The sequence below is a fragment of the Thamnophis sirtalis genome, unplaced genomic scaffold (genome assembly GCF_051295495.1).
Source record: "Thamnophis sirtalis isolate CommonGarterSnake01/CBP01778 unplaced genomic scaffold, rThaSir2_p1.2 scaffold_9, whole genome shotgun sequence".
NCBI classification, from domain to species: Eukaryota; Metazoa; Chordata; class Lepidosauria; order Squamata; family Natricidae; genus Thamnophis; species Thamnophis sirtalis.
Window position 1 is genome coordinate 17,672,291 of NW_028261389.1, and position 27,935 is coordinate 17,700,225.

Below are 27,935 nucleotides of genomic sequence, written 5' to 3' on the forward strand. Positions count from 1 at the left end.
AAAAGAGAAGGGAGGCTGAGATGCTGAGTCCCTGGTTTTATGCCCTCTCTTGCCTTTGATCTTGAGCTTGTATTCTGATTGGTTGTCAGACTCCCATGGGGCCATGCAGGGACAACTCTCTAGGCTGCGTTTTGAATCCAGGTTTGGTTGAGTTCTCAGATGCCATGTGGTCAGTCGAGTAAAGGGTCAATATTATCATGCCTTAATCCCATCCCCCCTAGAGCTGAAGTGGAGAACCCTTTATTATGTAAAGGGACTGGCTTGGCCTTCTTAACGGCCCATTGACAAAGCGGGTGGAGGCAGGAAGCTACAGGGAGCTATTCTCTCTTTATAAAACATGTTTCTTCCTTTTCACATCCAGGGAAATATAATATTCTGCCTTTTCAATATTTCCTAGGATATTTCATTTTTCTGGGAGAGGGCTGGGTGATAACTTTCCACAATCCCTCCTCTTTTTTTTTTTTTTTTCAAAACATGACCCTACAGCACAAGTTCAAGAGAAGGTAATTTAACATTTTGGCCTTGCAGCTCTATTCAAAATATTTTCTTTGAATACTTTGGGATTTAGAATCAGTTCTCCCTACTGATCTTTGTGTTCCTGTGAATCAGTGGTGGGTTTCCAGTTTTTTTTACTTCCGGTTTGCTCATGCGTGCAGACCTCTGGGTGGGTGGGCGGAGCCTCCCACCGCCGCCACTACCTGATCCGGGCCGAACCGGGGGCAACCCACCTCTGCTGCAAATATTTCTGTGGCTTCAGCTATGGAAATATTGGACCGACAGTCAGGGTTCATAGGCAAGTCAGCATATCAACTTTCCCCATTATGACTGCGCATATGCTGTATCTAGTTTTTTTTCTTTAAATAGCCATTAACTTGATCCATTATTTGAGCTATTGGCACTCTGATCTTCAGACTATATCAAGTCTGAAATGCAAACATTTTAATTTTTCTAGAGAAGACTGTAATTTTCTTACATTGCAATTCCCAATTAATACATTTTCTGACTTTACTTCAAATAGGAAAGTTTTATACAGGTAGTCCTTGAGTTACCACCAAAATTGCCCCCAAAGTTTATGTTCCCAAAGTGAAACACTTGTTAAGTGAGTTTTACGACTTTTCTTGCCGCAGTTGTTAAGTCAGTGTTTCTCAACCTTGGTAACTTGAAGATGTCCGGACTTCAACTCCCAGAATTCCCCAGCCAGCAAATGCTGGCTGGGGAATTCTGGGAGTTGAAGTCCGGACATCTTCAAGTTGCCAAGGTTGAGAAACACTGTGTTAAGTGAACCATTGAGTTTGTATAAGTTAGTAAGATGGTTGTTAACCCATTGACTTTGCTTGTCACAAAAGGAAATCACGTGACCCAGAGACGTGGCAACCGTCATAAATATGAACCCTTTGCCAAGCATCTGAATTTTGATCATACAGCCATGGGGATGCTGCAATGGTTATAAGGGTGAAAAATGGTCATTGCTCACTTTTTCAATGCTGTTGTGTTGTGGCCCAGCAGCGGCCGGCTAAGCTGTTGGTGGACTCTGACAGCGATGTCCATTATGGGACTGCTCTGGAGGATGAAGACTCTGGAGTGTGTTTGGAGTCAGAGCAGGGACTAGAGAGGCCCGCTGGTAACAGGTGGCATCTGAGTCAGGGAGCCATGAAGAGGAACAGAGGAAGGTTGTCCCTGATATGCGTGTGCGTAGAGCTGAGAAGGGAGCAGCTTTGGAGAAGATATCATAGAAGGGAATAGGGACAAGAGCTTATAGGTGGAGCGACGGGAGGGGAATCTTTGCAGGAAACAACAGTCCACTTTACTAGCCGTTGAGAAAACATTCCGTAAGTCTAATCTTGGTTTCTTGAAGATAGCGTTCTAGGCTCCTAGCCAAGGGGTGGCTTATCTCTGTCATTAGTCTGGCAGACAGCCAAGCCTGTGTCTGCATATTCATTAGAATCACGGGACAGAACATGTTGTAGTTTTGAACGGTTGCTAAATGAGCTGCTATAAGTCGAGGACTACCTGTAGTATAAGGCATCAGGTAGCTGATGCCCTATACCACGGTATACATTATTACATGAACAACTACTATAACGCTAAATTGGACTGTTTCCCTTCCGTATGCTGCCAGCCTGTGAGTTACATCTATTGAGGATATTCTCTAAAGCACGGGTGTCAAACTCACGGCGCCACGTTGCCATCATGTGACGAATCACACCGTTTTCCGCCTTCTCAGAACTAGGGTGGGCGTGACCTGCACGTGACCCATCTGGCTTTTGGACTGCCAGTTTGACACCCTTGCTCTAAAGCAGGGATGGCTAAACTTTGTGTCATCTTATGATGAAAGCGCATGTGCCCATAATGCAATGTGCGTGTGACCCCTCCATGCCCTGCTGCCCACGTATGCGCACGCAACCCCCCCATGTGCACCCCACCCCCATGCCTGTGTGCATGACCCACCTGAGCTCCCCCCTCCCCGCATGCATGCGCACGTGACCCTCCACATGTGCCCCACCCTCCATGCATGTACGTCTGACCCTCTGGATGTGCCCCGCCCCTGCGTGTGTGACCTCCGCATGTGCACTTTGCCCTCTGCACATGCGCTTCGCCCCCTGCACATGCGCATGTGACCCACACATGTACCCCGCTCTCAGTGCCTGTGCAGCAGACACCTGAAAATCAGCTGGCCAGCGGGAGGTGCGAGCACATGCACAGTGCACGTGAGCTGGGGCAACAGCTCGCATGCCTGCAAAGAAGGCTCTGCGTGCCACCTGTAGCACACGTGCCATAGTTCGCCATCATGGCTGTAAAGGATTTCTAAAGTGTTATCACTTGCTAGGGGATAATCTGAGTTGAGTATCTCCCCACCTTGTGTCATTGTTCACACAACGGAGTTAACCAGGTCAGTTGCATTTATGCAACATGCTATGGTTATTGGTGTTAATGTTTATTAGCATTTTAGCCTGCCGTATGACATCAACCCAACTGGCTTAATTTCAAGGTACGAGGTGCAAAGCTGGAAAACGGATTAATTCATAAACTATGCTTGTGTTGTAAAAAATGCATTCAATGTTTGCCAGATTTAGTTGAAAAAGCTTAGAAAGCAATTTTTTCTGGAATGATGGTCGCTCAGGAGTCAAAAATTTTTTAGAGGTTCCTTCTTTTTATGAAATTTATTTTTCATTTTACTGGGAGTTAATAATATTTTATTCTATTTTGCGATTTATTACTTTCGGCACATTGAAATGCTTCTCCATAAATGCACAGAAACACACCAACTAAAATGAAAGATTAAGTTGCACCACACACATTCCAAAGCAAACACTCAAGGAAAAAAAAAACACCAGTAGTTTTATCATTTTTATATAAAATAGACATTTATATACATCTGCTTTGTCCCAAGACTTCTTTGATAATAATTTCTGAGGTCAAAAATCCATCCGTAATTTGACAATGAAAATAAAGGATCTTTCCAAATCTTGTTACCACTGGCATACAGTACACTGCTAAATTGTGCATTTAAATCCAATGAACGAAAATCAATATCTCAAAACTAAGAAAGGCAAAAGTGAAAATGAAAAATTCCACATCTATGCAATTAGCCTCAATTGGTAGAATTTTAAATAGCATCCAGATTTGGCAAAGAGAATTCTGAATGTTCATAGAAGCCATCAGTTACAATCAGTGTCCTCAGAAAAAAATATTTTTTTCAATGAACTCAGATCTACACCACAGAGAACATTGGCACATATTTTCTTTCAGAGATTACCATAATCTAAGTTGACACTCCCCCCCCCCCAAAAAAAACAAGTTTTCTTGTTGCTCCTTGTGTACGTAGAAGCAAGCTGCTAACTATTGCACATACCCTAGGCCAGTGATGGGCAACCTTTTTGGCGTGGTGTGTCAAAAATAGGCAAAAAATCGAGCATAACTCGCGTTGTGTGTCACTTCGACAAAAACATAAGACTCTGTGCCGGCCTGACTGGAGAGAGGCGCGCACTGTTCCCGCGCTCCTCTTCTGCGGGTCCTCCCTCGCTGCGCTGATGACGTGTGTGCGCACAGCACGCACACCTTACCAGCAGCCCCTGCGCTCAGAAAGGGGTGGTGGCGATACAGTAAGTGAGTGTGGGCGGGGGAGATCACACGTCCCATCCCCCCCCCCGTTCCTCCAGCACAGATTCTTCGGCGGCCATGCAGGAGCCGAGGATGAATCGCATGAAATCCTGTGCGTGTCACCCCAAATGGCTACGCGTGTCAGCACTGACACGCGTGTCATAGGTTCGCCATCACTGCCCTAGGCAAAAAAGCCCTACGGGGCTGTATTTTCACAAAGGAAAAGCGTGCAAGCAATAAGCTAAACACATAGTGCAACTGTAAAAAGTGTGCAGGGATTTTGGCAGGCTTTCAAATTTAAGATCAGAGCGGCTGTTAAGAAAACAATCTGAACCATGTAATTGCAATTCCATGACTCCAACTGTGGTCCCCGGTCTGGTAAGGCTTTATAAATTTTCATACACTGTCATATTTAATTATCCTTAATCCCCAGAAGTCTGATCATTGCTGGCATCCTAAGCGAATGCATGTAATTGTCAATATCCCCGTTTAGAAAGACTGAAGCTCAGTGACGGAATGCATGCTTTACATGCAAAAGATCCCAAATTCAGACTTTGGTTAAAGCAAAGATTAGATAACGGATGGTGAAAAACGGTTTGAAATAAATTGGGATTGTAATGGACAATACTGGGCTGCCCAGATTGATGATCAAACTGGAATAAGGCAGGTTCCTATAACCCAGGGGTGGGATTGAAAAAGTTTTACTACCGGTTCTGTGGGCGTGGCATGCAGGCGTGGCGTGGTGGGCGTGTCAGGGGAAGGATACTGTAAAATCCCCATTGCCTCCACACTCCAGGGAAAGGATACTACAAAATCCCCATTCCCTCCCGATCAGCTGGGAATAGAAGGGGGCAGGGCCAGCCAGAGGTGGTATTTGCCGGTTCTCTGAACTACTCAAAATTTCTGCTACCTGTTCTCCAGATCTGGTCAGAATCTGCTGAATACCACCTCTGCTATAACCGTATAAATCAGGGGTGTCAAACCAGCGGCCCACAGGTCGGATGCGTCACGTACAGGCCACGCCCACCCCCGTGTAGCAAAAGGGGGGGGTATTGCGATAAGTCAGGTGACAATGCGAGTTTGACACACCTGATCTAAATAATGCTTGTAAATATTTGAAGCAATGCTGAAACCCCAAACTTTCTGTTTTTATTTAGCATGTGAAGGAGAGGCACTTGCCACATGGTTGTATAAGTATATGAACAGTCTTTGAAGCAAGGGAAATAACACAAAGTAATCACTTTTGTAGTTCTGACAGCAGTGGTGCCCCTCCTCTCCAGCACATTCCTCCAGCAAAGGAATTGCTATTCCCTAGTATATTACATATATTTCTATATTCCATTTATTTTCAGCAATTGTGGCCAGATGGGACTCCAGAGACTGCAAAATATGCAACTTGGGACCAAAAGATGTTGACTTCTCTTCTACAGCACAAATTGCTTCTAAAAAGAATCACAAATCCACTGTAAAGAAAGGAAGATGGGAAGTTTCCTCGACTCAACCTATTTGTTGGGCTAGCTGACCCAATATTGCCTACGCTGATTCACAGGGGCTATCCAAGACAGAACCATCAAACACAGATGAGCATGGAAAGTAGATGTTCCACTATGTAGAGCAGGGTTCCCCAAATCCTGAGCCGTGGACCGGCAACGGGCCGTGGCATGGCATGCCAGCAACCGGGCCCCGCAAACAAGCGAAGGCCCATCTGCAGGATGCAGGCAGCATGCAAAACTACGCCGCCTCTAGTCCACAGAAAAACATTTCTCCGTGGAACCATTCCCTAAGTGCCCCAAAGACTGGGGGGTGTTGATGTAGAGCAGGGGTGTCAAACTCAAGGCCTGGAGGCTGGATCCAGGCTGCAGGGTGCTTAGGTCTGGCCCACAGGGCTGCCCTGGAAACAGCAAAGGATCAGCCTGCTGTGCCTCTGCCAGCGAAAACGGAGCTCGGGAGTGCTGCTCACAGTCCTCTCGAGCTCCATTTTTGCTGGCAGACGGTTGCAGAAAAATGTCGCAGCCGAAAACGGAGCTCAGGTGCCCGTTTTGCTGGCAGAGCACTCAAGATCACCACAGGGGCCCCTGACATGAGTGACATCAAGCTGGCCATGCCCCCACCCCCGAGATCAAACACAACCCTGGTGCATTCCTCAACGAAATCAAGTTTGACACCCCCTGATGAAGAGAATCCCTGAAGTGAGTTAGGGAAATGCCCAGCATTCAGCTGTGTGTGTGCCTCTATCTCCCTCGGCTTCATTTCAAAGATCCATTCATAACCTTCCAACAAACCTCTAAAAAGTATGCTGAATACTGCAGTTTGACAGCAAATTATGTTAATACAATGACTTTTTTTTTAAAAAAATCTGCCTTTAAAAGAAGGTCGTTGTTGATCACCAGGAAAACAACTGCACAAAATATTCGGCAAAGTGCTCAGTTTTGCGCTGTGTGGAAATGGATCTGCTCATGCTCCATGTTAAACTATAGTTTGCTGAATAACCACTGCTGACTGCGTTCACCAAAGATGCTAAGGTACATATTTGTAATCATAATATATAGTATTGTATGAACGGAAATACTCAGGGACAATAGCTAATGGCAGGCTCTATTCAGTTACTTTGTCTTGTCATATTACATGAGTTTCACCACTGGGGTTTATAAAGCAGTCAAATAAACTATAAGCATATCTTAATTGTGAACACAGTCATAAGTTTTTACTAGAAGTAGAATAACTTATCATGCCTAACAATATTTCTAGAGCTCCTGCACTTCAGGTTTTTCCCATGCACTTCAATGGACTGGATCCTTTGTATAGATCAGTGATGGTGCACTCGTCTGGAATGCAACCCGGAAGAGGAGCAGAATGAATGAACTTCCAGTTTCCAGCCCGCACATGTGCACCAGCTAGCTAGTCTTGCAGTTACCATGTGTGCACGGTCAGCTGGCTGGCGCACATGCTCACGCTGGAAAATTTAAGACCAGCTCTTCCCCAAGATGAGCCTAATTCAGCTTGAAAAGGACCCACATTGTCTGCATTTGCACAAGTGTGCAATACCAGAAGTTACCCAGAGGTAGTATTCTGCCGGTTCTGATGGTTCGGCCGAACTGGTAGCGGAAACCTGGCTCTACGTCAGTGTTTCTCAACCTTGGCAACTTTAAGTCCTGTGGACTTAAGTCCTTAAGTCCTGTGGACTTAAGTCCTTAAGTCCTGTGGACTTAAGTCCTTAAGTCCTGTGGACTTAAAGTTGCCAAGGTTGAGAAACACTGCTCTACGGCATCCCTCACATATGCATGCACTCACATATGCGAACCGATAGGGAAGGTGTTCTGACTCCCCCTTCGGCCTGTGAGTAACGCAGACACAGGCTTGGCTATTTGCCACTCTTTAATCACAGGAATTACAACTCCGATGGCTGAAAGCCCAGACAGATACTCTCATGCAAGAAGGGTTGCCAGCAACCCAAACCAAACGGAAATACAAAACAGACCAGACAAGAGTTCCTCAAGTCTGTTACGAACAGTTGTGTCCTACAAAAGGACCCCTCCCAATTTCTCACTTATATACTCTCTTGGGAAGGGCCAAGCCACAACCACCTGGGCTTGATTATCTCTTATGAGTCTGCCTCTGCAGCTGCTGCTTCCGTTTCTCCGCCCTCCTTTGCCTGGCATCAGGAACAAACTGCCTTGAGTCCTCCCCACTGCGCCACGCCTCAGGTGCCTCCTGGTGGCCAACCAGCCTCTCTGGTCCCTGCTCTGAGTCTGAACCCTGCCTAGGGTCCTCCACATCTTCCATAGCTGACTCATATAGGGTTCCTCGCTATCGGAGTCCATCAGCAACTCAAACGGATTCTGCTGGGCCACAACAGAAAGGTACCGGTAAGTGAATTCCACCCTTGAAGTTACCTCAGCAAGTTGCTGCTCACAGAAAGAGGAACGGTCCGGCTAATGCTGGATTTTTGAGAGCAGAAGGGGAAAGCAAAAAGGAATGAGAACTACTTTCTTTTCTAAACTCAAATTTTAGATGCTGTCTGGGGGGAAAAACATGGCTTGAAATGCAGCCCACTTTCAAGGACAGGAGTTAAAGTAATAATAATGATAATAATTGAACCAGTCCTGAGCAAGCTGGAATTGAAGTGCTTTTTGGTCCTCAAATTTAAAATTTATTAAAAATGAAGGCCGGATGGCTGATATAGGCAACCATGAAGAGTTTTCAGTCATGACCCATTCCTCCTGAGTGCATTTCAGTTCAAACATATAGAAATCAAAAATGGGAAAAGAATGCCCCTGTGTTCAAATCCACCCAATAAATCAGCCAGCCTGATTTATCTATCCACTCATTGTGACTTCGTTCCCCATTGCTTCCTTGAATGCCCAGCAAATATAAATCTGTAAATACTTGAAGAAATAGTTTCTTAGTAAGAAAAAATGTCAACTCTACTTAAATATGATAGTATTTCAACCACTGTCATTGTCAGATAATTGGTTATCATCTCAGTTCAAAGGCTAATTTTCCAGAATGTATACATGTTCTTCATTAGATTGCGAAAAATAAGCGGTAAATTTCAGCACCTGCATTTTTAGATCCATAAAGATGATATAAATAATCCTAAATGATCACATGTAGCCAGATTTACAAATTTATGTTGCCATTAAGTTTGTAAGATATTTTTACCATATCATATATCAATGCTTGAGATTCAGTCAGTCCCAATTTGTGATATTCTCTAATGGACTAAGGAGCATTTTCAGCTCAATTGGCTGTGATCAATTTCCCTTGAAAGGTTATAAATAATTTGTTGCATTGTTTTTCAGTATATCTCATTTATGCCTAAGGTCAAAAACACATGCGTTTAAAGCATTTAAAACAAATCTATGATTTCAGAGTGTTCCTTCATTTCAGCTGCTGCACATTTCAACATTCACAAATGAGATTTTTCTTCTTATAAATGACACCACAGCTCCTCCAGCTTGTGCAGAGGAGAATAATCTCCTATTTCTTGCTGCTCTACAGATTTGCAACTCGATGCAGATATAACTCCACTCTCCTGCACCATTTTCTTTGCTATTCTTCATTAAAACTAACAAGTAAATCTGGTTATGTATATATATTCTTTGGAAGGGGGGAAAAATCAGAAATTCCCAGTTTTCTCTTCAAGTCAGGATTAGTAGAGAATTTCTTCAGCATTGATGAAATTGACAAGAGTTGAACCTCCCTTAGACAAATTATGTCAGTTTCATTGAACTGAGAAGCGAAGGGAAATCATGGTCTATGACATTAATAAAACCTGACCCTGAACACGCTGTTTTCAACAAAGATGGAAATATTTATGGATGAAACAGTTGAGGCATCCTTCATACATTTATTCATGAGGAAATAGTATGTGAAATATTCATAGCTGTGCAAATCTGAACACACTGGTGGGTATAAGATTAAAATGTGCTTATTTATGATAGCTTTCCCAAACCAGATGATCTCTAGATGTGGACTTCAGCCTGCTTCATGTTCCTCTAAACGCATCAATTGGGTATGCTAAAAACTTCATCCTGGTAGATTATAATATATTTGGCACAATGGTTTTAGTGTAAATATTTATTCTCGATGGGCTTACATTTTTCCAAAAAGCCCTGAATCACAGCCATGTTGATCCATCAGGAAAAAAGATTTAAAAAAATAATAATCTACAGCTGGCTAATAAATTTTGATTTATTGCTTGCAGAGCTGTTGAGGGCCCACATTTAATGGCTAAAAGCCTCAGATTTCTGTATTACCAACTCCCTGAAAGTTCAGGATGATAACAAGAGCTTATTATCTAGAAAGTGCCACTTGTATAGTCAGATCTGTTACTCTGTCATTCGATGCTTCATTGCCTTATTCAGCATTTAAAATCTTAACTTCCCATCATCTTAATATAAATATCTATCATGCCATTTCACAGATAGGCATTCACTCTCTTCATCACCTGCCCAAGTCCAAAGAAGAAATGGGACTTGAATCAAAGACCCTTCCATGCAATCTCAGAATTATATATGCTATGTGTTTAAAAAATAATAATTCTCTAGTTTCCAGATAACAGGTAGTTTTTGACTTATGACCGCAATTGAGTACAAAATTTGTACTTTTGACTGTAATTGAGTGCAAAATTAAGTGAGACAGTTGTTAAATGAGTTTTGCCCGATTTTACGACCTTTATGGCCCCAGTTGTTCAGTGAATCACTACTGTTGTTAAGTTAGTAACACGATTGTTAAGTGAATCTGGCTTCCCCAGTGACTGGGGAAGGTGATCACATGACCCCGGGACTCTGCAACTGTCCTAAATATGAACCAGTTGCCAATCATCTGAATTTTGAACGTGTGACTGTGGGGATGCTATACTGGTCATAAGTGTGAAAAACAGTCATAAGTCACTTTTTTCAGTGCCATTGTAACTTCCTGAACAAATGGTTGTAATTCGAATAACACCTATAGATGATTTGAATTCTACTATGTAAAACATGCTGCAGAGCTGTTATGCCTTTCCCTTGTTAATGGATGCTGTGCAATAAACTAACAAATAAGAACAAATAGGAAAACGTGGGATGTTTATAAAAAGAAACCAAAAGGGCTTCTGCAAATGGGCAACTGCTCCACTAAAGCGAAGACTTTAGATCTGCTTCTTTGTGACCATTCGACATTTACATCAAGTTTCCCCAAATTGATCTTATGTAGCAACAGCAGAGAAATCGCTCTAGCTAGATGCCAAACTATTTGTAATGGATAGTTATTGTCTCGCTCAGGGACCTCCAAACCTGGAACTTTATGGCTGGCTGAGGAATTCTGGCAGTTGAAGTCCACAAGTCTTAAAATTGCCAAGTTTGGAGACCCCAGTCTAGCCTAAATCAGGGGTCAGCCACCCGTGGCTCTGGAGCTGCATGTGGTTCTTTCATCCCTCTGCTGTGGCTCCCTGTCACCAGTCAGCACCATAATTTTGAGAGGAGCTTCTGGTTGGGAAGGGGGGAAAGCACAGCGCTCCAGGAGGAGACTCTATGGAAAGGGGCGGGTTTTCCGGTCAGCTCTACAATTGATAGGGCTTTTGGCTAGGACAGGTAGAGGAAAAAGGACACCACGCTAGGAGGAGACTTCTGGTTGGCTCCAGAATTGAACAGGGGTCTTCCGGTTAGGATGGCTCCATGAGTTTTTAAGGTTGCCAATCCCTGAGCTAAATGGTTAGGAACATTTACTCTTCCCCACATTTTTGGAAATGATGGACTATCTTCCCTCCTGCTTGACAGCTCCCATCAATGAATGTGGTAAGGCAAGTCCAAACAATAGATCCAAGACTAAGGAGAGAAAGAATCAAACTGGATTACCAAGCTGGAGATGTTATTAGTATATTATCCAATGTACTATTGCAGCCATCATGGGGTTACTACTGCTTTTCCAAGGTACAATGGCTCAGGTTTTTTTTTAATTTATCGCCATGATCCCCATCCATTACAGTAGGCCTGAGCCCAAGGCTGATTTGTGTTAGCAGAGCTTCCCCTTAAGAACTCAACCAAACAGATGCAAAAGCTGCTATCCAACTAAGTCAGTGATAGCTAACCTTTTCCCCATCACGTGACAAAAGCGGAAGGGAGCACAGGGGAGTCATACGCGGGTGTGCCCACACCCATAATGCTATGCCCTCCGGAGGGCAAAAAATGGCCAAAAAAGAAGGGCGAAGTCAGCTGGCCAGTGCACAGATGGCACTGCAGCGGACAGGGCAATGCCTCGCAAGCCCTAACAAATGGCTCTGCATGCCACTTGTGGCACACATGCCATAGGTTTGCTATCACGGAACTAAGTTGTAATCAAACTAAGAAGACATTTCTTAACATTGAGAACAACTTACTCAATGGAACAGCTTGCCTCCTGGAATTGAAGGTGACCCATTGCTGGAGGATTTAAAGAAAAGACTGGACAACCATTTGTCCAGGATGGAATAAGGACCCCCCTGCCTTGGGCAGTGGGTTGGACTAGAAGACCTGTAAGATCCCTTTCAGCTCCATAATTCTATTTCTAATTCAATCCCATGGTAGGTAGGTCCACATTCCTTCTCCTAGGGAGAATATTTTCAAATCCTACTCAGAGGCACCTACTACCCTTAGAGCAGGGGGTTCAAACTCAAGGCCCGGGGGGTGGATTTGGCTCTCAGGGTGCTTAGATCTGCCCCGCAGGGCCACCCTGGGAATAGCAAAGGATCAGCCCACAGTGCTTCTGCCAGCGAAAACAGGCTCCCGAGCTCCATTTTTGGCGGTGACGGCCTCCTGCAACCCTCTGCCAGCAAAAACAGAGCCTTCCCAAGCTCGGGAAAATAGAGCTCAGGAGCCCATTTTCGCTGGCAGAGCACTCAGGCCACCAGAGACGTCCCCAACATGATTGACGTCGAGCTGGCCATGCCCATCTCAGTCACTCCCACTCCAGTCCCCTGAGGTCAAACACAACCCTGATGCGGCCCTCAATGAAATCTAGTTTGACACCCCTGTCTTAGAGTATCATCCCCATCCCTAGAAGTTCTATCATATTTGGCTTCATCAAAATAACAACCACAGATACAAGCCATCTAACGCCGGAAAAACAAGAAACTCAATTTTTTTTTTTGGTTATGCCAAATAAATATTCAGAAATAAACGCTATCTGTGACATGAGTTAGCAATAGCAATAGCACTTAGACTTTATATACCGCTTCATAGGGCTTTCAGCCCTCTCTAAGCGGTTTACAGAGTCAGCATATTGCCCCCCAAAACAATCCGGGTCCTCATTTTACCCACCTCAGAAGGATGGAAGGCTGAATCAACCCTGAGCCGGTGAGATTTGAACAGCCGAACTGCTGAACTGCAGTCAGCTGAAGTAGCCTGCAGTGCTGCATTTAACCACTGCGCCACCTCGAAGTTGTCTTCTTTTCTGTCATATTTAATAATCCTGATTTTTTTTTTTCCTCATTTGAGAAGAGGAAAAAAAAAGGAAGCGAAACTTCTAGAAGTTGCATTAGGGGGAAAAAATGCCTCAGAAATTATTCATTTCCCAAGTCTCAAAACATTAGCAAGTCCAAAAGCTTTGGACCCAGCAAGATATAGCTATATCAGGTGTCTTCTTAGCCAAGATTCAAAGGCATCATTCAAGGAAGTTCTGGAAGGCATTCTGAGGCAGTTCCTTCACACAGCAGTGCCTTCTACCAATTCCTGACAATCAGCACTGCAGATCCTCTTAAATCATCCTCTGAGATCGCATAGGATCAGAGATATTTGCAAATGGAATCCACTGCAACCATGGAGGGAAATTTTAGGGGGAAACAGCACTTCTGAACAACTCTGACCCCTTAATATTCCCAAATCCATCTTTTTGTTTTTAAGCTCTTTTTGTTAATCACATTTTCATTAATCATGTTGGCAAATCTCCATTCCTATTAATGCTATGATAACATGAGTGAAAATCGTCACAAATGTTTCATAGAATGCCCCCCCCCTTGAAATCATTCTCAGGATGTAAGTGTTTAGAGGAGAATGAGCTACATCGCTTTCATTGAGATAACAGTCAATTCTTCTTCAAGATTTATTGCCGAGATTTTGCCTCAGGTGAGTGGCATTTCCCTCCTTGACAGCTGTCCCTGTCTCTTCTCTCACTTCCTCACTGACTGATGCAGCTTTATTCTTGGCTAATCAGGCACCAGGTTTCAAGAGCATTTTTCTTGCAATAATGCTCCCTCTGATTTTTGTTAAAACAACTCCTTGCCTGCCTTCCAACAATCATCCCAGCAATGCATTTAATTTCAGCCCATTTTTGACGCATCCTCTCTGGATTAAGGTTAGGATTTCACCTCTCCTATAACACCTCCAGGAGGACTCCTGAAGCTTTGGCGATTCTTCTGCGATCCCTACGCAGACTCCTCCTATTTGGGGTCCCCGCTGCCCCGTAACTCCGTTCCGTTTGCTTTTGTCTTGAGGGAAACTTGGGGCTTCCACAACATGCAGTCATTCACCGAGAGGCGGGTGATTTGCCTTGCCAGTCCTGCTACCCTCTTCCCCGCCCTTCCTGCAGTCGTCTCTCGAGGCGATCCAGTTTTGCCAAATTTTCTTTCAGCAGTTTGCTGTTGGGAACCAGCTGTAAAGCTTTCTCGTAGTAGTGGCGCGCAGTGAAATAGTTACCCTGCAAAAAATAAAATAAGAATGTGAAACAAGAGGGGTGGGTGGGAATTAAAAAACATTTTTTTATAACTTCACAGGCAGGACCTACAGTTTTCATTCACATATCAAAATTCTGCAAGCTTCGTGTCATCATGGATGCTTGTTTTTGCAGTACTTCCTCAACTTACGACCAAAATTTATGTTGCCAAGTGAGACATTTGTTAAGTGACTTTTGCCCCATTTTAACGACCTTTCCTGCCAAGGTTGCTAAGTGAGTCACCGGAGACGTTAAGTTAGTAACCTGGTTGTTGAGTGAATCTGCCTCCCCCGTGGACATTACTTGTCAGAAGGTCACAAAAGCTGATCATGTGACCCCGGGGCACGTCAACCGTCATAAATATGAATCAGTGTCCAAGGGTCTGAATTTTGATCACATGACCCCAGTGATGCTACAGTGATAGTAAGCGTGAAAAACAGCCGTAAGTCACTTTTTTCAGTGTCAGCATAACTTTGAACAGTCACTAAGTGAACTGTTATAAGTTGAGGATTTACTTTTAAAAGACCTCATTCTTTTCTTCCTTGAAAGTGCTCAGATATGATTCTCTTTCCCACTCCCTTTTCACAACAGCCGTGTAAGATAAAATTAATTTCTCTATTAATTGAGATATGATGCACAGACCAGACTGCCAGAGTTTGTTGCAGCAATCATATCCAGAAAGCACACACAGGTAACTGATTCAGAGGGACTCATTAACTTCTCTTTATATATAATATAACGCATGAAGTAAAGATACAATACCAAAAGCAGTTTTTCCAATGTGGTAGAGAATACAAGCAAACACAGGCAGAGGAAAGAACAGTTTCAGTTTCAGTTTTTAGCAGCAAATTAGTTTTGAGCTCAGCAGACTCAGAGCTGCAGAGCTAAGCTATGCCCAGGCTCCAAACTGTTTCAGCTCCCATTGGCTGACCTTGTTACTAAGCCTTCTTCCAGTTCATGAATATACACTGGCACAGACAAAAGGAATAAGTATCAAAGCTACATAGGGATGAAGGCAAATGTACATTTCCCAGGATAATGTTGCAGGATCCAATCGGGGTCAGTCACCGGAACCAGAGGTCTAGTCTTTAGTCCCACATTCCGGTGAGAGAGAAATTCCCTATGAATGGGCTCCAGCATGAATCCAAAAGCCCAGAAACCTAACCTCTGGTCCCAATGACTGATCCAGACTGGATCCTACTACATAGGAATCTTTATCATACCAAACAGATAAAATCTCAAATTCATCCAGCTGTGGAGGGGGAGGGGGTTCTTCCCATACAATAGAACCTCTGGTCATGAATGCTTCTGACCACGACTAAATCGGGTTCCGACCAAAAAATTCATAAAATTTTTGAATCTGGTCACGAACGGATGGCGATCAAACACGGTCGCGGCCAACTTCCCCTCCTGCGCTATTTTTTTTTTTGTAAGTGCCAAACAACAGCGACCTCATGTGGCCACTGCATTAATTTTGGTTAGGTTCTGGTCTTGACCAAATCGGGTTGAGACTGAAGTTTGGAACGAATTATGGTCCGTGACCAGAGGTTCTACTGCATTTGGGAAGTTTCGCCCATATTTCGTTCACTGCTGCTACTATGGCCAATCACAGCTACTGCTGTCCTCATCTAAGACTTTTACTCAGACCCAGCTGTCTGAAGACCTTGTGTCCCATTCTTGCCTATAGAGAAAAGAACAAAGCTAAACATTTGTGAACCTTCTCTTGTTAAAGCCCTAGTGTCAGGCCTGCAATTCTATTCCTTTTAGGATTTTTGGCCTGCCACACTCTCTATTATTTTCCTATGCTGTTTCCTTAGTGTAGTAGTTGGGAGGGGGGAATAAAAAGGAGTAGAACTGTGCAATGTGTTGTTGTCATTCTTTTCTAGAAGCCCAAGGTCATCTTTTGCCTCCGCACCTCTGCATCTGACCGGAACTAGATGGGTAGAAATGCCAGAGTGGCTGAAGAAGATTGGACCATGTGATGGATTTATGGGTGTGGGGATAAGATCAACTGGGTGGAATCCCAGGAAGCTTTAGATTTGGGATTTTCCACAGATGCACCAACATGTCTGACTTATTAAATTGGAACTTTAAGGATAGTTTTGCCTTGGACTCTGATTTAATTCTGCATGATATTTGGAACGCTGACAACTAGTTTATTTGGGAACTAACCCTCTCACAAAACTGCTTAACAGCCACTGATGCAGTCAGAAACCCTGTGTTGTGCCTAATAGGAAGGTGTAAAGGAGATGACCCATGATAAGGTTAGTGTCAGAGTTCCAAGTAATACACCCATTGCAAACAGAACTCCGAGGCAAGCAGGTTCCTCAAAGAACAGGTTTATTGGATATATCATATTGGCATAGGCTGGTGAAAACTGGCTCTAAAGGTTGCCAGGGTTTTCACATAATTAAAAGTAAGGTTTTCCCCCCTCTTTCCCAAACAATCACATGGTCCAAACAAGGTGCTATCCAGTTGCTTGGAAACTTCACTCCTCCTCCTCCTCTTTTCAGCCACATGTGGGAATGTCCTTGGTTCTCAGGGGAAACTATTTGGGGGGGGGGATATCCAGAGGTGGGTTCCTACCAGTTCGCACCTATTTGGTAGAACCGATTCGTCAAATCTACCGAACCAGTTAGAAGAGGCTCCACCAGTGGACCCGGAAAGCAGGCCACACCTACATAAGAGTTTCCAAAAAATTTTGAAACCCACCACTGGTCCTTGGATATGATTATTCTACACTATCATGCTCATATTTATAAAACTCAGTGCCTCTGTGAAAGGTAAGGATGACTACTGCGTTTGTGGTGCAATCAGAACATTGCGTGTGTTGAAGTTGTTTTAACGCAAACCAAAGATGCCTTTTAAAAAACAAGTTTACATCATATTCTTATGCATGCCAGTGCTGTGTGTGAGGTAATTTAAGGTGGTTCTGACAAGTGTCGTCGGCATCTTCATATCCGGTCACATGGGTGGCAAGCCACTCCCACAAAGGAGGCCACACCCCCAGAGTAGGTTTGAACAATTTTTGAAACCCATCACTGGGGGTATCTCTATTCCCTCGCCTATCCCTCAGAACCATTGTGGCAACACTGAAACCTCCAAGATGGCCTCAGTTAGTCCAGCTTTAGAGATAACCCAAGATAAGGTTAGTACTAAGGCAGCATCCAAGCTGAGCAGCTACATTTTGGGGGAAGTTTCCACAGAACTCATCTGTGGTGGTATAGTTTATTAGTCTTGTATGCCGCCCACTCCCGGAGGACTCCGGGCGGCTTACAATAAAAAGGGTAAAGGGAATAAATAAGACAGACAACAATTTAAAATACACAACATTCATAGTTACCGTGGGGCTGGATACTTCAACAGCCCCCAGCCTGCCGGAGCAGCCAGAACTTAGTGGCTTTGCAGAAGGCCTGGAGGGTCGTAAGGGTCCGGATCTCCATGGGAAGCTCGTTCCAGAGGGCCAGAGCTGCAACAGAGAAAGCTCTCCCCCGGGGGGTCGCCAGCCGACATTGGCTGGCAGATGGAATCCGGAGAAGGCCTAGTCTGTGCGATCGAATCGGTCTTTGGGAGGTAATTGGCTGGAGGCGGTCTCTCAGGTACCTAGGTCCGATGCCATGAAGGGCTTTATAAGTAACGACTAGCACCTTGAAGCGTGTCCGGAGACCAATGGGCAGCCAGTACAGCTCGCGGTATTTAGCTGGACTCCCACTATGCTCATTCCTTGACCATGTTGACTGAGGCTGAGATAACCATTGGTTCAATGGTTATCTGGAGAGTCAACAGTTTCCTGTGCTTCTCTAAATAATAACTTAAAATAACAAGACGTTTAAGTTAAAAGCACCCTCCAGATACATTTTGTTGCAGCTCCAATTAAACTAGAAAAAAACAACCCTACTTGGGAAGTCTACTGTAGCTTGTAATGCTTTTAATTGGACAAAGTAAAGAACTTTTGATATTGACTATTTAATTAAATATTGAATAATAAATATTGTTTTAAGGAGACTTAGGCGACCTAGATAATCCAACATCATGCAATCCAACGTGATCAGGTGTCCGCACATTATGTACCAAAGGATTATAAATCACACAGATGACTCATATTTTATTAAAATAAAAATATTTTAATAACAAACACACAAATAATTTCTGCTATTTTCTTACCTTGATATGTTCGATGCCTCCCATATTCATCCATGCTTGTGCTTGCTCTGGATTGAAGTCTACAGACACTTTATAGCTCTACATTAACATGAAAATGAAAACTCAACATTAGGAGACCTGAATCTATATTGTGGAGATGTTAATGCACACAAGGAATAGCTTTTCCCACACTTGGGTTCTTAGATAGTCTAGATTACTAATTTACTGAATGAAGAAGGTTGGGGATTGTAGCCTAACCATACATGGGAGCCCCAAATTGAGATGGACAGGATAGGATGTTAATGACACGTTTCCCAATAACTCAGAGGTGGTATTCAGCAGGTTCTGACCAGTTCTGGAAAACCCGTAGCGGAAATGTTTAGTAGTTCAGAGAACAGATAAATATCACCTCTGACTGGCCTCACCCCCATCTATTCTCCGCCTCCTGAGTCCCAGCTGATTGGGAGGATATGGGGATTTTGCAGTGACCTTCCCCTGAAGTGGGGAGGGAATGGTGATTTTACAGTATCCTTCCCCTACTAGGCCCACCAAGCCATGTCCACCAAGCCACACCCACCAAATCACGCCAAGCCGCGCCCACAGAACCTGTAGCAAAAAAAATTGAATCCTACCACTGTAATAACTGTAGTTTTCTTAGAACAATCAATATGTCTAAGAATTTGAAAGACTGTTTTAAAAAAATTGAGGGGGGGGGGATAAAAGGGGAAACTAGAGCTGGTATGTTGGAGAGAGCCAGCTAATGAAAATATTCTAATGAGAGGGAAAGTAAAAGGAATACAGTTCAGATGGAGATGAACTCTTGGATATGAGCTGAGTATTATGAATCGCAGAAACTGCTGTTCCAAATTAAGAAGCTGGGAACTTTGGCAACATAGCAAAAGTTGATCATAATCCCTGGAAATAAGCATATTGTTGCCTATTAAATTTTAAGGTGCAAAATAGATTAAGTTTCTCTGGAAAATATCCTTTTGCTATCAAGCTATAAAGTGCTGGTCGTTCCTGAGTCTAGGGAGCAATGCTCATCTCTGTTTCAAAGTCAAAGAGCCAACACTGTCCGAAGACATCTCTGTGGTCATGTGGCCAGCATGACTAGATGCCGAAGGCGCACGAGACGCTGTTACCTTGCCACCAAAGGTGGTCCCTATTTTTCTACTTGCATTTTTTACATGCTTTCGAACTGCTAGGTTGGCAGAAGCTGGGACATGTAACGGGAGCTCACTCCTTTACGGTGCTAGGGATTCGAACCGCCAAACTGCCAACCTTTCTGATCGACAAGCTCAGCATCTTAGCCACCGCATCTATCTAACTATACATTCATCCAAATAGATTTCTCCTATGGCAGCCTTGTTGCTCTAGGATCCTCCGATGCGTGTGTTCAAATAAGCAACCTGAAGAGCTTCACTTGGGTTTAATGAGATAAGCAATCCATGCATTCATATATAAGTGAGTACCTCAAAAGCTTTGTCCAGGTGGTTTTGTTCTCTTAGCTGGTTTCCTTTGGTGAAAAAGAGCTCTGATATGATTTTGGGGTCCTTTGGTTTCAATTGTAAAGCTTTGTCTATGGCTTCAAGTGCCTGCACAGACAGACAGACACAATAAATGTAGACGAACAAAACTCCTATCCAACAACAGCAGCAAATCATGGCCATAAAATGCCTTCTTCGGCCACTACGAGACATTTACTATCTATGGGCCATCAGGTGGATCCAAATTCTGCGTTTAAAGTTTTACTTTTACTACTAAAGTTTTACTATGCCACAGGAACTCTCATTTCCTGGGTTTTGCTGAGGTTGTTGCTATTAACCGTTTAAAGCCTCCCTTATGCATGCAGAACCAGCTTTATGTCAATCTATGCCTCCTGTGGGCGTAAGGCTCGTCATTGATTGTTTTTATGTCAATCTATGCCTCCCGTGGGCGTAAGGCTCGTCATTGGTTGTTTTTAAGTCCAATCTATGCCTCCCGTGGGCGTAAGGTTTGTCATTGGTTGTTTTTAAGTCCAATCTATGCCTCCCGTGGGCGTAAGGCTTGTCATTGGTTGTTTTTATGTCAATCTATGCCTCCCGTGGGCTTAAGGCTCGTCATTGGTTGTTTTTATGTCAATCTATGCCTCCCGTGGGCGTAAGGCTTGTCATTGGTTGTTTTTATGTCAATCTATGCCTCCCGTGGGCGTAAGGCTCGTCATAGGTTGTTTTTAAGTCAATCTATGCCTCCTGTGGGCGTAAGGCTTGTCATTGGTTGTTTTTATGTCAATCTGTGCCTCCTGTGGGCGTAAAGCTCATCATTGGTTGCTATTTTGCATACGTTATAGGCTTAATTCATGCTCTTGCTAGATCTTATTTTTGAGGCTGATTTGCAACCGTGTTAATGTACTGTAGGTACTGATGAGTCAATATGAAATGATGGCATCTACCTCTGTTCATCTTTTGACTGTATTGTTTAAATTATTAAAAGGGCCTAGCTGTTTTAAAAACTCCTATTGTAAATCAACAGTTATTTTGACATGGCCTTTTCCAACGTTGGCCCTCTAGATATAGGAAGATGACAGCTTTTAGACTACTAGAGGAGTATCTATACCTTGTTGTAGTTTTCTTGCTTGCTGTAGATGGCAGATAGCAAGCGGTAGCACTCCAGGCACTCAGCTCCTTCAGTCACAATGTGGCTCAACATTTGCTCTGCTTCCTTTGCTTGTCCCATCATTGTTAAAACCTGAGCCTATAAAGAGAGGGGGAAAAAAGTAAAGGAAACAATTCTTCCTCCTAAAATCCTGGGGAATATTCAGTTGGTCTCCCTCTGTAAGGCAGTCCGTTCCTCTGTCTGTTCCTATGCTGGCTTCTCCCTGTTAGTGGGCTCCAAAAGGAGCCAAAAAGCTGCCTTGTGGGGGTGACAAAGCTAGGGAGGCAGGGGTGAAATCCTCCCGGTTCGGCCCGGTTCAGCCGAACCGGTATGGACAATTGTCCTTGGTTCTGAGAACTGGTAGTAAAAAAAAAGCTTCTGACGATCACGTGGCTCAGCTGTGAGCTGCCCATCATCAGAAGCTTTTCCACCCCAGCTTATTAAAGCATTTTTTCCCTGCCAGCAGTCTGGTCAGCCTCCTTTGCTTGTCTTCTGCTGATATTTCTCCGTTGATCCTCAATGACTTGGTTCTTTCTTAACTACCTTCTGAAGATCTTTTTGTCAAGATTCCTGAGTTGTGTCCTCTCCGCCTTCCTGCCGCTTCCATTTAGGTTAAAGCAGCTTCAATGTAATCTCATACTCACTATTCTCATACAGCCCAATTTCAAGTTCTCACACTTGCAGGCAAAAAGAAATCTGCAAGGCCTGAAGAGGAACCGTGTGAACTCACCAGAGCCAGCCGAGTCTCTTTGTTGGATGGCTGCAATGAGGCAGCTTCCCTATAAACCTTTAATGCATCAACATATCGGCCTGTGTTATAGTACAGTGCTCCGAGCGGGGACAGGATTTCAACTTTCCGTGCTATTTTAAGCGCCCTAAATAATAAAATGACAAAATAAGTTACGTACAATACCCCATTAAAGTTCTCCAACAGTTCCTCATCTTTTCTTCTACCCTGTCCTCTCCCATTATGCCCAGCCTTTACTAAAAAAAAAACCCTGGAATTCAGATAAAACTCAAATTCTTCCTTTGCAGTAAACATCCAGAGCCAAATGGTCATAAAATGATAGCGTAACCCTTTTAAAAAAACACACAGTATAGCGCTATTTCCCTTTTAAAAGCCAAGGATTTCTTGTTGCCTTCCCAAGAACCACCTGTTCTAACCTAGGCTTTCTGAGAGCATGAAGCAAACTCCTGGTCCCGACAAAAAACCCTTTTATTAATTTACTTCTTCTCATTCACATCCAACAAAGTCTTTCAAGGGAGGATTTACAGTCACGGACCTTATCTGACTTGGAGAGCTGACAAGCTTGATATTTGCAAAACTTGGCAAGGAGTCTCGGACAGTCACGAACCAATTAAGCGAACTAATTGTCTCCTGCAAACTCCGCTCCCCTTTTGCTTTTATTTACTCTGGGAGGGGCCATTCATTATCCACCTGTGGCCCTCCTCCCAAGTCGACCCCTGTTCTTTAGCTGTTTCCTTCATCTGGCAACTCTGCGCATGCGCGCACTGGGAACAGACTCCAGCTTTTCTTCTGCCCTACTGATCTCCAACTCCGAAGGCAGCTGATAACTGACATACGGCTCTGGCTCCCTCTCTGCCTCCAACACAGAGCCCTCATCAGAGCCTTTCCCAGACCACAGGACTGGCCCATGTTCCTCCCCAACCTCCTCAATGTCCAAATTTGCTTCCAGCTCTGCTGGCCACTGGCGGGCCACAACACCACCGGATGCTCAGATGCTTACCGCTTGTACCAAACTTCAGCATCCTTGTTCTGCCCCAAGGAGCGGTAGAGTCTGCCCAGATTCACCATGGCCACATGATGACCGGGGCTGAGTTCAATGGCTTTCTGGTAGTGAGAGACAGCAGTCTCTGGAGAGCCTGGAAAAAAGAAGGCTGGGTTAGGGTTGCTCAAACTTTTATTTCTTTGTTTGTATCCCGCTATTATTATTATTTTTACAAACGACTCAAGGCAGTGAACATCTGCAACACACCTTTCTCTTCATATTTTCTCCACCACAACAACCCTGGGATGGACTGAGAAAGTGTGACTGACCCAAGATCGACCAAGGCCATTCAAAGTTAGTATCTCTGAAAGTATTTTATGAGCTGCTTGAGAGATTTGGAGTCAGCATACATACAAGTTTAATAAATATCTGGAAAAAAATAAATGCATATAGAAACTGTCAGAGTATAGTCATGAATAGGGCATAGCAACAAGGTCCGCCAATGGAAGCTGAAACACTTTGGAGCCTGGGCGTGGCTTAGCTCTGTAGCTCTTGAGTCTGTGCAAAAGCTAAGAACTAGTCTGAGCTTTGAACTGAAACTGGAAGCCAATCTCTCCTCTCTACCACGTTGGAAGAACCAGCCATTGGTATTGTATATATGCCTTATGTGTTATTATGTGTATAAAGAAGTTAATGAATCCTGCTGCATGAGTTACTCGTGGGTGCTTTCTAGATTTGATTTCTGCAGCAAATGCTGACAGAAACAGGATGGACAATCCCATACAACAGGGGTCCACAACCCCCAGTCTGCAGCTTGGTTACTGGGCAAAACCATCTCCCTCCACCCCCACCTTCATCACCTCCGTGCCATTGGTCCAAGGAGTTGGGGACCCCTGCCATATAGAACATTCAAGAAGAGCTCAAGTTCATTGCAAAGGGAGACATATCTACAATTATAAATATATATATACAGACAAATACTCCCAGGATCAACCAACCATTGGTTACTTTGCAATGTGCAAGCTATACAAGTACAGGTTGTTCTCAACTTACAACAGTCCATTTAGTGACTGTTCAAAGTCATAGTGACTTATGACCATTTTTCATAGTTATGACCATTGCACCATTCCCATGGTCATGACTTACATTCAGATGCTGACTCACATTTATGACAGTGGCAGTGTTCAGGATTCATTTTCTTCTGACAAGCAAAGACAACGGAGAACCCAGATTCGTTTAACAACCATGTTACTAATTTAACAACTGCAGTGATTCGGTTAACAAATGTGACAAGAAAAGCCATAAAAATGGGACAAATTTATTTAACAAATTTTTCACTTAGCAACATAAATTTTGGGCTAAATTATGGTCCTAAGTTGAGCACTACCTGTAATGTTAAAGCACATCACTAGCTTTTTTACACTGGGCTGCAGTAACAAATGAATTCCCTAATCTACTTTTGAAGAGCTAGGGAGAAGGGAATTATTTTCTCAAGTATGGCAGAAGTAAGATTAGTTCTAATTAGAATTTCAAAAATATATGCCATATGTCTCAAAAGATGCTTCCAGCAGTTTTACAGACATAAAATTAAAAGCATTAATATTAATGTAAATACATACATACAGACAAACAGACACAGAGACAGAGACAGTAAAATATCCAGATGACCACTAGATGGCAGTAATAAGTCATCTAAAATTTTGGCAGCCCAGATAAGGTAAAGGTTCCCCTTGTACATATGTGCTAGTCATTCCTGACTCTAGGGGGCAGTGCTCATCTCTGTTTCAAAGCCAGCGCTGTCTGAAGAGGTCTCCGTGGTCATGTGGCCGGCATGACTAAACGCCGTTACTTTCCCACCAAAGGTGGTCCTTATTTTTCTACTTGCATTTTTCATGTGCTTTTGAACTGCTAGGTTGGCAGAAGCTGGGACAAGTAACGGGAGCTCACTCCGTTATGCGGCCCTAGGGATTCAAACCGCTGAACTGCTTACCTTTCTAATCGATAAACTCAGCATCTTAGCCACTGAGCCCAGATAAAGTAATCCCATTAACATTAAATAAGGGGAAGAGAGACATGCATGATCTAAAATCAATACCAACCCAAATAGCAAATGTGATATTTCTTTTTCCACAAGATGGAGCTGGTCTATTACATTTTCCGTACATACAAGGCAGAACAACCCATGATAAGAAAGTAGAGAGAAGTACAAGCTGTGGGAACTGATTAAGTAGGATAATTTGTCGATGTCGTATGTTAAGTAAAAACAACAATCAATGTGTTGACAATTAATTTCATCCTTGAGAAAAGTGACAGATTGCTAGCAATGGAAAGAAAACAGCTTTTAAAGATAAATTTTATGCAGCAACCCACTGTGTGTGTCACACATTCACATATATCCCGGAACAGCGGAGTAGAGCAATCTGCATGTGAAATGCAAATAAAACCCAAGTTAAAAATAACTACAATTTAAATTTAAGATGCATAGCAAAGAGGGGAGGGGGGATTTGCTGGCTGCTAGTTTACATGGTTTAAAATGTCCAAATATCTTTCCAAAGTCACCATGTATCTATTTGAAGCAAAGTAAGTAATCCCTGGCTGATGGATTAAAGTCTAGCCACGTTCAAATTGATCTTGCCTCCTGCTCAAATCAATTCAAAGATCATCTGAAACAAACTAGATTATTACTACAGATTAGCAGAGTTGGAAGGGGCCTTGTAGGTCAGGCTAGTCCAACCCCCTGCCCAAGCAGAAGATCCTACACCATTTCTGACAAATGGCAGTCCAGTCTCTTCTTGAAAGCTTCCAGTGATGAAACTCCCACAACTTCTATTCCATTGGTTTATTGTTCTCACTGTCAGAACATTTCTCCTTGTTTCTAGGATGAATTTCTCCTTGATCAGTTTCCATCCATTATTCCTTGTCTGGCCTTTGGGTGCTTTGGGAAATAGCTTGACTCCCTCCTCTCTGTGGCAGCCCCTCAAGTATTGGAAGACTGCTATCATGTCTCCCCTGGTCCTTCTCTTCACTAGACTAGCCATGCCAAGTACTTCATCATATGTTTTAGCCTCCAGTCTCCTAATCATCTTGGTTGCTCTTCTCTGCACTCTTTCTAGAGTCTCCACATCTTTTTATAGTGTGGTGACCAAAACTGGATGCCGTATTCTAGATGTGGTCTTATTAAGATTTTATAGAGTGGCTTCATCTTGATTGTATCCCTCTGTTATTGCAATTTAGGATTGAATTGGCTTTTTTGGCTGTCGCCACACACTGTTGGCTCATATTTAATTGGTTCTCCACTAAGACTCCAAGATCCCTCTCACAGTTACTGCTATTAAACCTTTTTCAGGCTTAAGATGTTGCCACTTAGCTGGACAAGTAAGACTGGGAACCTGTGCAGATTTTCCTGGAAATACTGGTAGTTCCAACATGACTAGTAGCTTAGCAATCATTCAAAGGTATAACAAACCTCCCTTGGGAGAGGGGGAAGTTACCCATCCCATGATCACATAAGCATGTTTTGTAACAGTTTTGCTGAAAACATTTACTTCTGGTGAAGTTTGGCAACAATAGCAAAGTGTTGTTTCATTTAATGCCCACATGTGCTTTAACAACCACTGGGGGGGAAAATATCCATCAAATTGGGTCAGTCACATGGGCGAGCTGATTTTTGATCATCGTAACTTGCAATGATGATGGGCAGGCTCCATTAAGGTCACAAGTCAAGGATTACCAGTAAGCTCCTTGAACTGGAATTTACTTGCATAGACACATCTAAGATAATTCCGCAAATAACTAAAGTCTCTTAGCAATATTTGAATGGAAGAACCTGTAATAACAGCAACATCTAACGTGGGATCCTCCTATCTACAATGCTCTTAACAGCCTTCTCACAACCTGGATGACCTCCAGATGTACAGATTTTTCCTAGGATTTCCCAACCCATCATGGCCATGGACAAAAATTCTTGGAATTGAAGTCCTTGTACCCTCAAAGATATCCAGCCTGGGATGCTTCTGGTGCAGAGATGGTATTCTATTTTCTGCACTACCGGTTCCGTAGCAGGAGCGCGCGCGCATGTGCAGAAGGTCCTTGATGACATGAGGTTGGATGGGCGGAGCCTCGCGCTGCTACCACTACTGGTTTGCCCAAACTGGTGCGAACCGGCAGCATACCACCTCCGCTCTAGTGTGTGTACAGTACTTTGCACCTGAACTCTTGATGCATTCGGACCTCAGGTTCTGCAGCCTCTTCCCTTGCTTTGTTGCAGCCGCCCAGAGTGGGAGCTAAAGCTCTTCATCTTGGAGTAGCTGATATCAGGACTTGGCAGTTGAAAGTGTTGAGAACCAGAAATGTGGTTTTAGGAGAGGAAGAACAGCTTTTCAATGTGCATCATAAATAATAACAAATAGTAAATAATAAAAATTATGCCACATACAACGTGACACATGGAGAGGAGCTTTTGGAAAATAAGAAGAAAAAAAATCTTCCCAGAGCAGCCTTGAAATAAATTGCTGGACTAGCAACTCCGATGGGCAATCATTTTAATTTGTCCAGAGTAGTTCTTTTCCCTTGTTTTTACTTACCAGTATCGACTAAAAAGACCCCATAGTTATTATGCAGATCAGAGCTTTCGGGACAATTCTCGATGCCAGCCTGATATACTTCCTCGGCTTCTTTTAACTGTTCCTAAAGGCAAAAAAAGGGGAGAAAATGCTGTTATTCAGTAGCCAGCCACCATTTAAATGATGTGTGGTCATCAACCACAAACCCTGGCATTAGCTGCTATTGCTTTACTCCCGGCCTGAGAGCCTGATCTTGAGGCATGTAATATGGCAGCAGAAGCAAGCAGGTAGTAAGCTCCCTAAGGCATACATACATCTGATAAACAAATAACTGCATGAAGACATAGCTAAAGTGAATAAATTAGAATATAGTGGCGAATATCTGTAGCTCGGGTGTAGGATATGGGTGACGGTTTGTTGTCAAGAGCTTGCGGGTCAGTTTCCAAGTGTTTCGTTACCGTGCTAAATACCATCTTCAGCAGAATTTAGGGGATGTTAGTGTCAAACAACCTACAAGCTTAGAGAACAAACCTTCACCTTCAAATTAAAATATATACTTATATGTATATCTAAATACATGTACCTGAGAAACACTCTG

At 43.5% G+C, this 27,935-nt stretch overlaps 1 protein-coding gene across 1 annotated transcript in view; it reads right to left on the minus strand.

Moving 5' to 3' along the window:
* Positions 1-13,581: 13,581 nt before the first annotated feature.
* The window catches only part of TMTC1 (transmembrane O-mannosyltransferase targeting cadherins 1), a 172,609-nt gene continuing 158,255 nt past the window's right edge, over positions 13,582-27,935 (minus strand). The window contains exons 14-20 of the mRNA XM_087722949.1: positions 27,359-27,461; positions 22,794-22,929; positions 21,776-21,920; positions 21,007-21,144; positions 19,884-20,006; positions 18,433-18,510; positions 13,582-14,253 (exon numbers count right to left, since the gene is read on the minus strand). Coding sequence (XP_087579075.1) covers positions 14,119-14,253; positions 18,433-18,510; positions 19,884-20,006; positions 21,007-21,144; positions 21,776-21,920; positions 22,794-22,929; positions 27,359-27,461 — 858 coding nt within the window. The 3' untranslated portion in view covers positions 13,582-14,118. The remainder of the gene's footprint in view (positions 14,254-18,432; positions 18,511-19,883; positions 20,007-21,006; positions 21,145-21,775; positions 21,921-22,793; positions 22,930-27,358; positions 27,462-27,935) is intronic.